Genomic DNA, 14595 nt, shown 5'->3' with positions numbered 1-14595 from the left:
ATTCGGCAGTGCAAGCCTACGAAGGGCAGGCCTACTGACACACACGGGGCGGCCACGTGCCAGAAGCACCGTGATGGCAGCTGGTTTGGGGATGGCAAGTGGGCCCTAGAAGGACTCACTCTCCAAACCAAGTGCCACCGGGTGATTCTAAATCACAGCCACCTCCTGTGTGTCAGAGTAAGCTTACAATGACTGGTTTCTGTTTCTGTTTTCAGAAGAAGATGCTCTGACATTTCTTTCAGAGTGCCTATTATTTTGAAGACTCATTTTCAATAATCCAAAGGAGCCTTGGTGATGCAGGGGTTAAGTGGTGGGCTGGGGTGCCCGGGAGGGCACAGAAAGATCTTCAGCAGAGGGGACAAACTCACCTTTGGCATCAGGGGCGGCTTCCTCTCTGGTGATCGTGGAGACGGAGGAGAGAGGGTTCACAGGTGGCAAAGAGTCTGTTGAAAAAGGGGGACCCTCAACACGCCTCCTGTCCCTTCTTTCTGAGCCTCAAGCATGCACTCTTCACTGGGTGTTTTCTGCTTAAGAATCTGAACTTTAGAGTCTTAGGACTTTGGTCAGGACAGCCGACCAGAGCTGGTTGCATGTGGTGAACTGTTGGGAGGCTGACTGAAAGATTGGCCCCAACTGGGAGAAGACACATGGCCACCAGTCAAGAACACAGCCTCGGCTGCTCTGTGAGGCAGGCGGTTGGACAGTGCCCCAGGGGCGCTGCGAGTCAAACGGACCCACAACATGTGACACAGCCAGCACTCGGGTCAGAATTCCTGGCCCTCAATAACAGTGAGAGCGTGGCCAAAATGGTCCAAGTGTGTGAAACGAGGCTCCTACCGCATCACGTTGCCTCGTCGTGTTGGCGTGAGTAAGAAAGGCACAAACTGCAAAGCATGGCTAGCAGCCACGGGCATCCACGATGGTTGTCTCTGATCCCCACTGCATCATCAGTAGCATCCCAGACCCCTTGGGAGGGACTAGACCTGTGGGACATGCCATCTTCTGGAAGCCCTTATCCGTCTCCATCTCTCTTTCTCAGCCTTTTGGGGTTCTCTACATCTACTGGCTCCCAACAGTCTTCCTGCAAACCAGGGTGTCTGCCTCGGTCCCTTCTCTTCTCCTCAAGCTCTGGGTAGCTTTCATTTCATTCCCAGAAGTCTGCATTAATATTCCAAACTGCGGTGGACGTGGCGATGGCTAACAGCAATCTCAACTTCAAGATTGGAAGGGCCTTTCAGCATATTTGAAATTTCTAAGGCAATTTGTTTCCCCTGCATTACCTTAGTGAAAGTACCATCATCTCCCCGGCCCCTCTGGCCCCAAACTCCTTCCTCTCCAGACTTCTTCAAAGTGTAAACCATCAAATCCAACCAAGTCAGCCTTCTGCAGTTCTCTTAAATCCATGGTGTCATCTCTATCCAGGCCTAGCCACTGCTTGAGGACAGGCTGCGGGCAGCTCAGTGAAGCGCCCACAGTACAATGAGCCATGCCAGCTCCGAGGCAGACCTTTCCTGGAACCAGGCTGGTCAGGATGAGGATTTTTAAGACAATAAAAATTGTTTTCTCCTTAATTTTCTTTGGTTTAAGCCTTGTTTGAGGATGGGGAATTACTTGTACCTAAAAGAATTTGATGATCAGATCGGCATCCAAAAGAAGAAAGAAAAGGAAAGATTGGGCACCACTTTCTTTGTTTCTCAAACTAATGAAGACAGTCCCTGTTTTTGTCTCTATTTCCTGTTAGGAATACAAAGTTTGGTCTTCACAGCAATGTTTAACTTTGTCCTGTTACCAGAAAAGAGTAAGAAACGGTTCCAGGGACCCCTGAGTCCATTTGAGGAGCCAAGAAGTACCAGGACTTCTCTATGGCCCTCCCCAGACCTTGTCACATGCGACCCAATTCTGTTGGCGGTCCTGTGGGTTCCTGGTCTCCAGTATTCCTACTGATAGATAAGGGGGCAGGGTCCTGTCAAAGCTGGGTCTTTCTTGGGTGAGAGGGGTTAGGACAGATGGGTCCCCTTTCCTCTGAATGTGAGTGTGCACATACATTTGTGCTGCCTGATATTTGATGCTGGGTGGAGCCCTGGTGGCACCGAAGTTACAAATTGGCTTGAGATCCAAAAGGACCAAAGGTCAGCAGTTTGAAATCACCAGCGGCTCCTTGGGAGAAAGACAGGGCTTTCTACTCCTGGATAGAGTGAATCTCAGAAACCCTTTCAGGTCCGCTTTGAGTCAGAACCGACTCCACGGTAGTGAATATGGACCAGGAGGGAGCTCAGTCTGACAGGAGTGAGAAACTGTTGGTAGTCAATGTCCAGAGCCTCTGCGGTGTACAGCGTAGGAAGAAAGTTTAACTAGGGACACAAAGCCCTGTCATCAAGCCATTTGTTTACCTTGCACAGGAAACCAGGAAAAGCCAGCCAGGAAAGGAATCCACTGGCCCACACCAGGCAAGAGAGGCCAGGCTCTGGACTAACAAGTATTCCTCCTTCTCTGCCTGCCCCCACTGTGCCCTTCCCACCATCCACAGAGCTCCTACCACACTCCATAGTGGGTGTATCAGTCATGATTCTTCAAGGTGAAAAATCTCTCTCTCTCTCTCTCTCACACACACACACACCCTCAGTCATGATTCTTCAAGGTGAAAAATCACACACACACACACACACACACACACACACACACACACACCCCACACACCCCTCAGTTGATACTTGGAGTTGTTCAGCTCCAAGTTCAAACTTCCTACAGCAAAGTTTGAGAAAAAGAATTCTGCCTGTTATTCCTAACTTTACTTGATTGATAGTTGATCCAAAAATCTACCTTGAAAAGACCTGTCAAGGCAGAGAGTAAGTGACGCTGCACGCCTTGTAGAGGACACAAGGGGGTCTTTGTGTTAGTGCATTGAAACAGGCGGCATTATGCATTTGGGGGGATTTATTTGCGTGAAATATCGTAATCGTGGCTCTAAAGAAAGTTAGTGATACCAGCCGGGGAGCTAGGAGACCCACGAAAGATTTAAAGAAGGAAATCACTGCGATATTTAAATCAGGGCGCTGCTGGTCGGATTTGATGGTGGAATACAATAAGGCAAGGTTGGCATTATCATTTTGGGGGGAAATGCGATTAAAGGGGCTAATGTAGCAAAAGGTGTGAAATTGTTCACCATGAAACAATGAACCCAGACCATTGAAAAGGCTGAAAAGTTAATTTGCATAAATCAGACACAACTCAATGGTGATTGTGTGTTTGAGGCAGTGATAGGTCAGAAAACCAAAGCCTCCACAGTGATTTGAAGTCCTGGAAAAATGAATGTATAAATTTAATTTTGGGACGTCAGAATCAATCATTTTGGTTTTCCATTATGGAAAAAAAATATGCCCAGTTCTCTTTTTGGTGTTGAAACATAAATTTGGAAGGAATTGAGCTTGACATGTAAAATAACACAAACTAACATCTGTGTATATGTTCATTACGTTTTCCCCAAGCATGTATCTATATTCATGAGCTGTGTTTCCATGAACTTTTTGAAGGCTATGTTTCTATAAACTTAGTTTTAACTATATGTGTGCTATAGTTTATTGTGTCAGCCTGGCCGATAAACACAAGTAGGATTAACTGAAGGGCAGAGGGATAAATGGCTTGGTGAGCCTCAACCTGGTTGTTCTGTGCGTCAGTTTAAAGGGGTACACTACCTGTGGGATGCCTAGCCTGTGGGCTGTGTCGCTGTAAGTTGAGGTCCCTTTAAGCCCACACGATTGGCATGTTCATCTCTGGATCTGGGGACTGACAGTTGATGACAGTTGGGGACCTGCCTTGCTGTTTGCTGCCTGGGTATATATAGCCCAGCTCTCTCTACAGAAGGGGACTGGCATCTGGCAGCTCTCAAAACTTGAAGGACTGCTAGTGTCTCACTGCTTTATAATTTAACTGTTAATTGTGTTATCTATCTGTATATTATTTAACGGTTTATTTCTTGAATTATATATCTATCTTTATAAATATATTTATATATAATTACTAGCAATCTGGTTTGTCTCTCTAGAGAACCCTGTCCAATACAATGTGCATGTGTGTTTATGGGAACATGGGCTTCAAAAAGTTCATGCAGTGGTTAAACCCTTGTCAGTTGATCCCCTCTGGTGTACATTGGGCCTGCTCCGGTTTTCAACATTTTCGGATTTTCATGTTTTCTGTTTCTATCAGATGTATTTGGTCATTGGGGGGAGGGGTGACCCTCTTGAATTGTATATGCGTTTCTGATTTCCAGTACATGAAACCCAGGATTGTTGAACCTATAGGGACAGCAAGTAGAATAGGGGTCTTGGGGAGCATAGGGATAGTGATAAGGGGGGAATAGGGAGCTGATGTCAAGGAGTTCAAAAAGGAAAAGAATGTTTTAAAACTGGTAGCAATTGTACAACACTGTTTGCTGGGACTGAACTATGGAATGATATATGTCTGTATTAGCTCCCAATAAAATGGTTTTGAAAAAAAAAGTTCATGGGAAAACCTGATTATCTGAAATTTTCCATGAACTTTTTGAAGCCCCTTCAATGAGAGAACGACACTGTGGCTGCAGCAATGGGCTCAAACATCGGAACAACCGAGGATGGCCCAGGAGTGGGCAGTGCTTCCTTCTGTTGTGCATAGCTTACTATGAATCCCAGTACCTAACAACAACAAATAGCTATGCTTTTTAAAATGTGTGGGAAATGGAATTAAAAAACGATCTATCCAAAGCACTTCACTGTCTGAGTCCATTCTAAGTTTGAGCAATCCTATAGGACAAGGTAGAACTGCCCCTGTGAGTTTCCAAGTCTGTAACCAGTACGGGGGTAGAGAGCATCATTGTTCTCTGTAGAGCAGCTACTGGTTTCAAATTGCTGGACTTTCAGCAACCACTTGTAATTTTTCATGAGCTTTTGAACACACACACAATTTATATAGAGACTTATTTTCAGGAGTCGGCTTACATGATGTGGAAGGGAAATGCTGGTAACTGAAATCTGTAGAGCAGGCTGCCAGGCTGCTGCATGATGCAGTTCTCTGGGAAGCCTCCGGGTTTGTTTGTAAGGCCTTCAAACGACTGGGGGAAAACACCCCACTCATATGATTGAGAATATTGAAAAGTCAAGCGGGTTACAGTGTTAGCTACATTCACAAAACACCCTCACAGCAACATTCAGGTCAGTGCTTGCTTAAATGTCTGGATATTAGTCTGGCCGAGGGAACACACTAAAACTGGGTGAGCAATCCATGCTGGTGGAGGAGCGGCAGATGGCAGAGGTGGTGTAACCTGAGGGAGAGTGAATGTGGGAAACAGCCATTCCCACAGCTACGGGACACATACACACACACACACACACACACACACACAGCAGTTAAAACCCGTGTGAACATGGGAAGTCCCCATGAAAATCAATGCGCGGTGTCTTTGATTTGGGTACCGACAGGATTATCTCTTGATAGGCACGTCTGACAGCGTCCTTGCGGGTGAGTCGACAGTGCCAGTGGGCAGAGCACCGGAAACGGGCGGCCGGGCGCCTTATCCCATTTACCTTGAGCCCCAGTAAAGAGGGCCCAGAGCGAAGCAGCTGAGCGCTTCGGGGGAGACTGCAAAAGAGCCACGTCGTCCTTGGCCACCCACGGCCCCCCCCCACCGGCTGCAAGTGTCCCGGAAGCTGCCCACAGCAAGGCCACCGACGGCCAGCCTCCTCCACGGGCGCCACCGCGGACCCCTAACCTGGCGCCCGCCCTGCCTGGCCCACCCGCGGGCTGGGGTGCGCGCCCCGAGGGCGAGTGACAGACAGCCTTTTCCTGCTCCGGTGGGTGGCTCTGAAAAGAGCCTTTGGGGGGTGAGATGGAACCGCGCCCGAGCAGGGCGCGCGGGGCGACCTAGGCCCGCTCCCCGCGGATGCGGCGGGCCAGCTGGATGTCCTTGGGCATGATGGTCACGCGCTTGGCGTGGATGGCGCACAGGTTGGTGTCCTCGAAGAGCCCCACGAGGTACGCCTCGCTCGCCTCCTGCAGCGCCATCACGGCCGAGCTCTGGAAGCGCAGGTCCGTCTTGAAGTCCTGCGCGATCTCGCGCACCAGCCGCTGGAACGGCAGCTTGCGGATCAGCAGCTCCGTCGACTTCTGGTAGCGCCGGATCTCGCGCAGCGCCACCGTGCCCGGCCGGTAGCGGTGCGGCTTCTTCACGCCGCCCGTGGCCGGCGCGCTCTTGCGGGCCGCCTTCGTGGCCAGCTGCTTGCGCGGGGCCTTGCCCCCGGTCGACTTGCGGGCAGTCTGCTTCGTGCGGGCCATGGCGAGCGCGAGCTCCGGGGAGACGACGGCTGCGACGGCGGCGGCGGGCACACTGGCAACGGCCGGCCGCCGCACCACTCTTTATAGGCGCCGGCGCTCCCCGATTGGGCGCCGCCGCAGTTGAAAGTCGCGCGCTGGACGGCCATTGGCTGGGACGTCACGCGACTCGCGTCACCGCGGGCGCGCGCGCGACCCTCCCCCACCAGCCTCCCGTCCCGGCCGGCTTTCCGGCTTTGCCCAGTTTTCTTGCCCACGGCCCCGGCCGCTCTGCCTGGGAGGCATTTGTCGTGGTCGCTGCGCCCATTCCGCGCGCGCGCTTCCTCCTCAGCCTTTCACTCCTGGAGGCCTCTCCGCGCGCGGCACCGTCCCCGCTCTTTTTACTGGAGCCTCCCAAGGGGTCGTAACTCTGCGTGCGCTGCGGCGCCCCGCAAACCGCCTCGGTCCCCCTTTTTCACAGCGCACCCCCCCCCGCTCCCCATTTCTCTGGCCGCCCGTTTGCTCCGGGTGAGCGCTTGGTGGCTCGGGAAGTCGTTCCGGACGCCGTCCTGGCAGAGCCCGAACCGGGAGGAGCCTGTCCGAGCCGCCCACGTCTCTCTCCCTCCCCTTCCTGTCGCCGAGCCCACCCCTGGGCTCCGGCCTGGGACGCTCCCGGGGAGACGGGTCCCCCTGGACCCCGGTGTGTGGCACGGTCCCCTTCACAGTGCGGCAAGAGCCCGTGGAGGCATCAGCGCGCCAGCGACGCATGCTCAGCCTCCGTGGAGACCGAAGGGGAGGGCCTGGGACCCCGAGACTTGGGGGTGCTCCCTGGTGCTGGGTGGCAGGGTGGACAAGTGGCCCGTGACAAGTCCCCGAGAGCGGCGAGGGGAGCCGAGCGGTGCCACTCTTGGACACGCTCAGCCAGCAGGCAACAGGGAGCCGACAGGGACACGTGCAAAGCAGGGCAGCCACTGCCACAACTCTCTCGCTTGACACTGTGGGTGGCTCTGAAAAGAGCCTTTGGAGTTCGCGGGCGGGGCGGCCGCGGCACCTCACTTGCCCTTGGCCTTGTGGTGGCTCTCGGTCTTCTTGGGCAGCAGCACGGCCTGGATGTTGGGCAGCACGCCGCCCTGCGCGATGGTGACTTTGCCCAGCAGCTTGTTGAGCTCCTCGTCGTTGCGGATGGCCAGCTGCAGGTGGCGCGGGATGATGCGCGTCTTCTTGTTGTCGCGCGCCGCGTTGCCCGCCAGCTCCAGGATCTCGGCCGTCAGGTACTCCAGCACGGCCGCCATGTACACCGGCGCGCCCGCCCCCACGCGCTCCGCGTAGTTGCCCTTGCGGAGCAGGCGGTGCACGCGCCCCACGGGGAACTGCAGCCCGGCGCGGGAGGACCGCGACTTGGCCTTGGCGCGGGCTTTGCCTCCTTGCTTCCCGCGACCGGACATGACGACGGCTGGCACGGGCAGATGCGGTCGCTGCTTCGCTCGCTCGGCAAAACCTGCACCTAGGCCGCCGGAGAGATCCCCGCCGGCGCCGCGGCCTCAGCCTCTTATACGCGGCACGGCGACTGCCAACGGACCGTTTTGATTGGCCAGGCACCGTCTTTGTTCTCTCGGCCAATGGGACTGCGCCGCCAGAAGACACTCATTTGCATCCGCCCGCCTCGCAGCCGCGCCGCCGAAGGCGCGCGAATCACAGGGCCGCGGCGTCAGAGCCCTCATTTGCGTACGGCCGCTATAAGTACGGATCCGTTTCCGGTGCGCTCCGTCCGCCCGTCTGGTTCGCGGTTGCCTGGGTTTCGCGCCGCTCGCCCTGCGTTACCATGCCCGAGCCGGCCAAGTCCGCCCCCGCGCCCAAGAAGGGCTCCAAGAAGGCCGTCACCAAGGCCCAGAAGAAGGACGGCAAGAAGCGCAAGCGCAGCCGCAAGGAGAGCTACTCCATCTACGTGTACAAGGTGCTCAAGCAGGTCCACCCGGACACCGGCATCTCGTCCAAGGCCATGGGCATCATGAACTCGTTCGTCAACGACATCTTCGAGCGCATCGCCGGCGAGGCGTCCCGCCTGGCGCACTACAACAAGCGCTCCACCATCACGTCGCGGGAGATCCAGACGGCCGTGCGCCTGCTGCTGCCCGGCGAGCTGGCCAAGCACGCCGTGTCCGAGGGCACCAAGGCCGTCACCAAGTACACCAGCTCCAAGTGAGTCGGCCGCCTGCCCGGCCCGCCCTTCGCCGCCGCCGCCGCCGCCTCTTTGTTCCAAAAAAGGCTCTTTTCAGAGCCACCACCTTGTCACTGGAAAGAAGCTGTTGGACGCCATTCACGTTCGTTTTTTTTTTTTTTATCTAAATCTACGGAGTCTAAATCGCTAGAGCGGAATTTTATAATGGAATAAAAAGCAAATTAGTTGCCTCACATCGTCATTTTTATAAAGTGAGAGTACAGTATCCCTCGTACAAGTAAATAAGCCCACAGCAACAAGGCGGGAACTTTGACACTTGCTTGTGCCGTCTGAGTGTACTTTGATGCGGCAGTAAGGAAAATAAACGGAAAGTGCTGCGCCTACGGGGAGGCTTGGTTCACTTTAGCATTCTAGTGAAGAATTTGTTGCTACAATCCTGTTTCAATAATGTTTTTGCAGTTTTAATAGTTGAATATACGGTTAATAATCGAGATCAAACTTGGGAGAAAGAAGCAGCTATTTTACTCAGGTGCTGATGCTTATAAATCCCCCAGGGTTTTAACTGTTTTGTGTTAACAATTCTCTAGATAGGAATGTAGGAGGGGAAAAGGCTACTGTTGATCAGGGACTGCACGAACTAATTATAAAGTGACCCCCAGAGGTTTTCTCCACAGCTTGCGTTGTTATAACGACTTAGGTTTTAAAATATTTGTTCTTGGAAAAATTCTTAATCATTTGCTACCTCAAATATAGGAAAGGACATATAAACCAAATACAGATTTCTCCTTGAAACGGATTGCCTGTGGGGTGTGCGGGGGAAGGTGCTTACTAAAGCAGGTCCTAGGCCATTATATTCTAGCATTAGATATCCCTAAAATCCCCACACATGCCCACTAAAATGGAAGTCACTGGGGTACGAGGCAAGTTTATCAGACATTTCATTATGTTGCCATATTCCCTGGTGCGCACATTTTTTAGTCACCATCTCAGACATCCTGCTCTGGTCCCATCTCCTCCACTGCAAATTGTTTTGCTAGAAAACTATCCCATAAATGGCTGGGCAGCTCCAGACAAGACTGGCTTCCTTTGTCTGCTTGAGCACTTTCAATAGGGCTTTTCTAGCCACAGATTTTGGGACTTCTACGTAGTTGGGCAGGACTATGCCAATAAGGTGCTTGTGACCCACCAACAAATTGGGAAGGTTATTTACCACTAATGCATAGAGCCTGTGATTATTAAGTTCTGCGTCAACATGGATGGGTCATGATTTTCAGTGGTTTGGAAGTTATGTAACTTGGTATTTATATAAGGTCTCTATCCTCCATTTGTGGCGTGTCACTCTGTTATGGGCTCATTGGGAAGGAGTTATCTGTTATGCTAATGAAGTAGGATTAGGGTGGGCTGTGTTTTGTATTACTACAGTTCACACCTTTGCTCCATCTTTCCCAAGTAAGGAGTTTTCTTGGAAGTTATGGTCTGTATTGAGTGTACATGAATAAACTTATTGTCATGTAGTTGAGGCCGACTCACAACAACTGTATAGGACAGGGTATAACTGCCCAACTGCCCCATTTGAATTTCCAGGGCTGTAACTGTTTACTGAAGTTGAAAACCCATTCTTTGTCTGCAGAGTGGCTGGTGGTTTTGAACTGCCGACGTTGTGGATCACAGCCCAACGCATAGCCACTTCATCACCAAATAGCCTTTGAGTGCATGAGTGATCTGGCAAAATTCTCTTTCGATCTGAATCCGGCATCTTATCTCATTTGACCTGCTGTTCCTGGAGCTTATCATCTAACTTGCTGTTTGTTCTTGGCATTTATCATCTGGCCCAGCAGCCTATCATCTAACCTGAGTTACCAATTTCTAAATCACTGAGAGCCGGGACCTGTCTGACCTGCTGATTTGGGTTCACCAGTCTCTGCAACCTCCTGAGTTAGCAGAAGCCTTCAGGCTGATGCCTAATCCATGGTTTAGGACTTGCCAGCCTCTACAACTGTGTGTCTTTTCCTTCATGATTCACACTTTATATGAGATTTTGCAGTGAATTATGGAACGCAGGACGGGAGAGCGGATCCTGAGGAGAGAAGTAATGGACGTCAGAGACGATGGAGTGGTCCCGCAGTTTGGGAAAGTTGGACATCAGTGCGACTTTAGCCTCAACTTTGTAAGAAACAGCTTTGTTCATACATCACCTTTATTAGGATTTCAGAAATACATTTTCAGAGAAAGGCAGATGAAAACAGAACATAAGTCCTAAAAAATATATGTTAATGGTGTCCTATGCTAGTCCATTGGTTTTGCTTACCTTTTTCCCTTTTCTCTTTTTACCTATATAAAATCCCAAACACTGCCTTCGTTATCCCAAGCACTATGGTTTTTTTAAACTCTTGTCTATCGGCCTGATCAAACAGAAGATTAGTTTCCAATTTATTGTACTAAGTTCACCTCTTCTTTCTAATTCTTGTTGTTAGGTCTGTCGAGTCAGTTGTGAACCAACCCATAGCAACCCAATGTGCAACAGAATAGACACTATCCTCGCAATTGTTCTTATGGGCGAGCCCATTGTGGCCATCCATCTTGTCAGGAACCGCCCTCTCTTTTTCTGCCCTTTTACTTTACCAAGCATGATATCCTTCTGGATTGTTCTCTCCTGACATGTCCAAAGTACATGAGACAAGGTCTCACCATCCTTGCCTCTAAGGAGCATTCTGGCCATGCTTCTGTCACGGGTTCAAGTAAATGACAGCCACTGTAATGTCTTGATAATTTAGAACAGTCGGTTATAACCAGACTACTAAAATCATAAAGGGGTTCTTTGCAGTCCCAAGTACACATTTCAGTCTATATATTTTTGTTTATCTTTTTAATTTAAAAAATTTTTTCAGCCTATCCTTAAAGACAAACACTCATCATTTGTGTCGGACTTAAGCAAGCGTGGACAGAAGCAGAAAAAAATTTAATGTTACTCGTCTTTAGTTAGTGAGTGTTACAGGCACAGCATTGATTATAACAACCTGGTTCCTGGTGACAACATCCAAAGGAACAATACTATTATTTACAATGATCTCGAGAGTACATTCTAAAGTCAGTCACTAGTGGGACTTTCCAAGATGGGAGGAGGAGGGAGGCATGTCATTCAGCAGTTAACAAAAATGGAGTTTCTTTTGCTCGTTTGCCTCACTTCTTCCAAGACAGATTTGTTGGTTGTTTTGGCAGTCCATGGGACTTTAAATATTCTTCGTGAGCACCATAATTCAAACGCATCAATGCTTCTTCAATCTGCCTTCCATTCTTCGTCCTTGTGGAATATTTCTTTGTCTCTGCTTATTCATGCTTGGTTGGACTCTATTGAGATCAATCTATTGTGGGATCCTGAAAAATTCAGGTGTTACATTCCACCTTAATCCCTTCACCACTGATTGTAATCATATCAATTACATCAGGATAATTACATCATTATATAACGCAGCTTCCTTCATTCTCAAAACCCACTGCCACTGGGTCAATTCCAACTTGCAGTGACCCTCGGGCGGGATCGAACTGCCCTGTGGGTCCTGAGACTGTACCCCGATATGGTAGTAGAAAGCCTGGGCTTTCTCCCTAGAGAAGATGGTGGTTTTGAACTGCTGACTGCTTAGCCCAACTCTTAACAAACCAGGACCCTAGGACTTCTTTGATTGGTTCATTACATAACTGCCAAACCACTGAGTGAAGATGGGGATCGAGGGGCAAGATTAGAGGCAAAATGTTGTTCTTACTGGGTAGGAATATAACTATAAAAAGGCACTGATGTTAGATGGGTCGTGATCTGTGCAGGAAAGAGTGATCACAGTTTGGGTCCAGAGACTTCCAGAAGACAGCAGTGTGTCCTGTTGTCGGTCTGCTGAAACTAACAATCTAACTTTGAGAAGGCCTCTGCCTAGGTCTTACTGGATTAAACCTGTCTTCCACACCCAGCTCCATGTTCTCGCGACTCTTCACACCTTGTATTATCACCTGAATAGGATACGGTTTTCCTTTTTTATTTTCAGCATCCTTCCATTGGATGGTGGCTGTGACTTTTTCTTTACTGCTGTATTAAAACAACACCTCGGCCCCCAGCCCCTCCCACTGCAGGAAGTAAAGTGCATTTCCAGACAAGGTGTCGGTATTGCTTTCTCAGTTGTAAGTGCCGATTTTGGTGTGAAAGAAAGCTAGCCATTGATGGGTATCATGGGCTGTGTCAACTTGGCTGGTCCAGGATTCTCCGGGTTGGCAGGTGTGTAATGATAGAAGCGTCTCCTAGATGTGGTTATAGTCTATTGTCGGGAATTGGGGTGGGCTGTGACACTTTCTCAGGGCGCAATCCTAATCTGATGCAAGGGATGTTTCTGTAGGGTGTATCCTGCATCACCTCTGATCCCACAAGAGGTAAGAGACTATCAAGCAGAGAAAGTACTTCAGTACCTCAAGTGAGTGACACCAAGAAAGAACTGGGAACCGAGCATGTCTGTCCTTTGGACCAAAGGTCACTGCACTGAAACCACTAGACAGATTGATGCCAAGACAATGGGAAGCTCCAAGGGACACCAGGCCCGTGGGCGTTGAAGGGAGGCAAGGACTTTGGTCCTAAACTGTGAGCTGTCAGAGAAAAAGTCTTCCCCTAAAGCAGCTCTTGATTAAAGCCATCCACTCCTGGTATTGTTTTTGTAGCAGCCCGAACTAACTACGGCGATGGGCAGTACAGCTACACTGAATCATCTCCAAGAGAAGCTGTTTCTGCTTTATGGCTTATATTGGGTTAAAGGAAGGAGCTGGCTGACTGATCAGCTGGCAGTCGGAAGCCAGCAGCCACCTGATGGGAGAGAAACCTGGGCATGTGGTCCCTAAAGATTTCCGTTTAATGGGTTCCTGGGTTTATAGGGTCGCTGAGTTGGGGCTGACTTGATGGCGCACAGCAGCAGTGGATGAATCGTGTTGCTCGAACATTCAAATCGCCTTGGAGTCCGGAGACGAGTTTTCCAAGAACAAAACCAAAAAACAGCAAGTGCAAAGGCTCTGAGGCAAATTTGACATAAGGGATTAAATCAAGAGAGACGGTTGAGGAGTAAACTCTTGTCACCAAAATTTTGTGGTTTGGGAGGGAGTTTTCTCACATGCTAATTGACAGGATTAAGGTGAGATTAAGTTTCCACCAGAGTAAAGGTGGGGTTTATGTCATCACCCTTTGCTTCCTTGGGAGTGTGGTCTGCTGAAAGACACTCACCATCCCCTCAAAGCCATCCCTCCACGTACAAGGGCCATCACAGCATCGGGTGGGCACAGAGAAGCCACACGGGCATTCGATGGGTACAGGTCAAGATCTCTGCCTAAAGTCATGGGGGCCAAGAAGAAAGGCACAGAGCTGTGGCGTGCCACAGTGCAAAGGAGCAGGTCCGGACCAAAGGCTGCGGCAAGGAGACCTGGAGACAGGAGCAGTGTAGCGGTTATAAGAGCGAGGCAGAGTAACAGGCAGATGCAGAGGCCAAGAGGTTAGGGGTCTGAAAGGCTGACGACCTGAGAGAGATCGATGTGGACCAATAACTGTATCCTCACTGTGACTGATCCTGACTGAAGGTGACCTGTTAACGTCAAGTAAATGCCCTTGGTCACGAGGATTGCCTGTGTGTTATAGATTGCAAGGAATGATCAAACCCAGCATAGAAGTAGAGTGCTGTGGGAGGGGTGGTGGTGTCAGAACAGGGAAAGAATGGAGGGTGGAAGCATGTCTGACATCTGACCTCGTGAAAATCTACCTTGAGAGCCAGAGAGGTTAGCTATGACCTTCCCTCCACACGATTTTCATTCTCCTGAACAGAGACTAGAGGTTCGGGAGGGTATTGCTTATTAAATATCAATAGTGTAACTAGCTTGATAGTGGACATCACATCTTCTGCCCATGCTGTTCCCACTCCCCTGGTTGGCATCACATCACCATGCTCACTGACTGCAGTTCAGTAGGCTGACTTATCTTGCTTCCCGCTGGGAGTCAAGAGAGTGCATTTCAGTGTGGCCGCCCTACTATTAGCATGCTCTGGCCTGAAATCATGAGCTAATTACACAAACTATAAAGTAAACAGAACAAATTATGCTAAAATATTAATACAAAACTC

The 14595-nt window shown here is 50.2% G+C and overlaps 3 protein-coding genes across 3 annotated transcripts; 1 reads left to right on the top strand and 2 right to left on the bottom strand.

Annotated features, from left to right (window-relative positions):
* Positions 1 to 1692: 1692 nt before the first annotated feature.
* On the bottom strand, positions 1693 to 6720 carry LOC142459375 (histone H3). The gene has a single exon (XM_075560886.1). The coding sequence runs from the start codon at positions 6304 to 6306 to the stop codon at positions 5896 to 5898; it is 411 nt and encodes a 136-aa protein (XP_075417001.1). The 5' UTR covers positions 6307 to 6720; the 3' UTR covers positions 1693 to 5895.
* A 54-nt stretch (positions 6721 to 6774) lies between these two features.
* LOC142459381 (histone H2A type 2-A) lies at positions 6775 to 7816 on the bottom strand. The gene has a single exon (XM_075560900.1). The coding sequence runs from the start codon at positions 7725 to 7727 to the stop codon at positions 7335 to 7337; it is 393 nt and encodes a 130-aa protein (XP_075417015.1). The 5' UTR covers positions 7728 to 7816; the 3' UTR covers positions 6775 to 7334.
* A 221-nt stretch (positions 7817 to 8037) lies between these two features.
* Positions 8038 to 8694, top strand: LOC142459388 (histone H2B type 2-E). The gene has a single exon (XM_075560911.1). It carries the CDS (start codon positions 8105 to 8107, stop codon positions 8483 to 8485), a length of 381 nt encoding a protein of 126 aa, XP_075417026.1. The 5' UTR covers positions 8038 to 8104; the 3' UTR covers positions 8486 to 8694.
* The last annotated feature ends 5901 nt before the right edge of the window (positions 8695 to 14595 follow it).

The sequence above is a fragment of the Tenrec ecaudatus genome, chromosome 1, assembly GCF_050624435.1.
Source record: "Tenrec ecaudatus isolate mTenEca1 chromosome 1, mTenEca1.hap1, whole genome shotgun sequence".
Lineage (NCBI taxonomy): Eukaryota > Metazoa > Chordata > Mammalia > Afrosoricida > Tenrecidae > Tenrec > Tenrec ecaudatus.
Note: the sequence above shows the minus strand (reverse complement) of the source record. Positions and strands in the feature narration are given on the sequence as shown.

What these genes read in the sequence shown, in the direction of transcription:
- LOC142459381 (XM_075560900.1), bottom strand. Translation starts at nt 7,727, where the DNA reads ATGTCCGGTCGCGGGAAGCAAGGAGGCAAAGCCCGCGCCAAGGCCAAG.
- LOC142459375 (XM_075560886.1), bottom strand. Translation starts at nt 6,306, where the DNA reads ATGGCCCGCACGAAGCAGACTGCCCGCAAGTCGACCGGGGGCAAGGCC.
- LOC142459388 (XM_075560911.1), top strand. Translation starts at nt 8,105, where the DNA reads ATGCCCGAGCCGGCCAAGTCCGCCCCCGCGCCCAAGAAGGGCTCCAAG.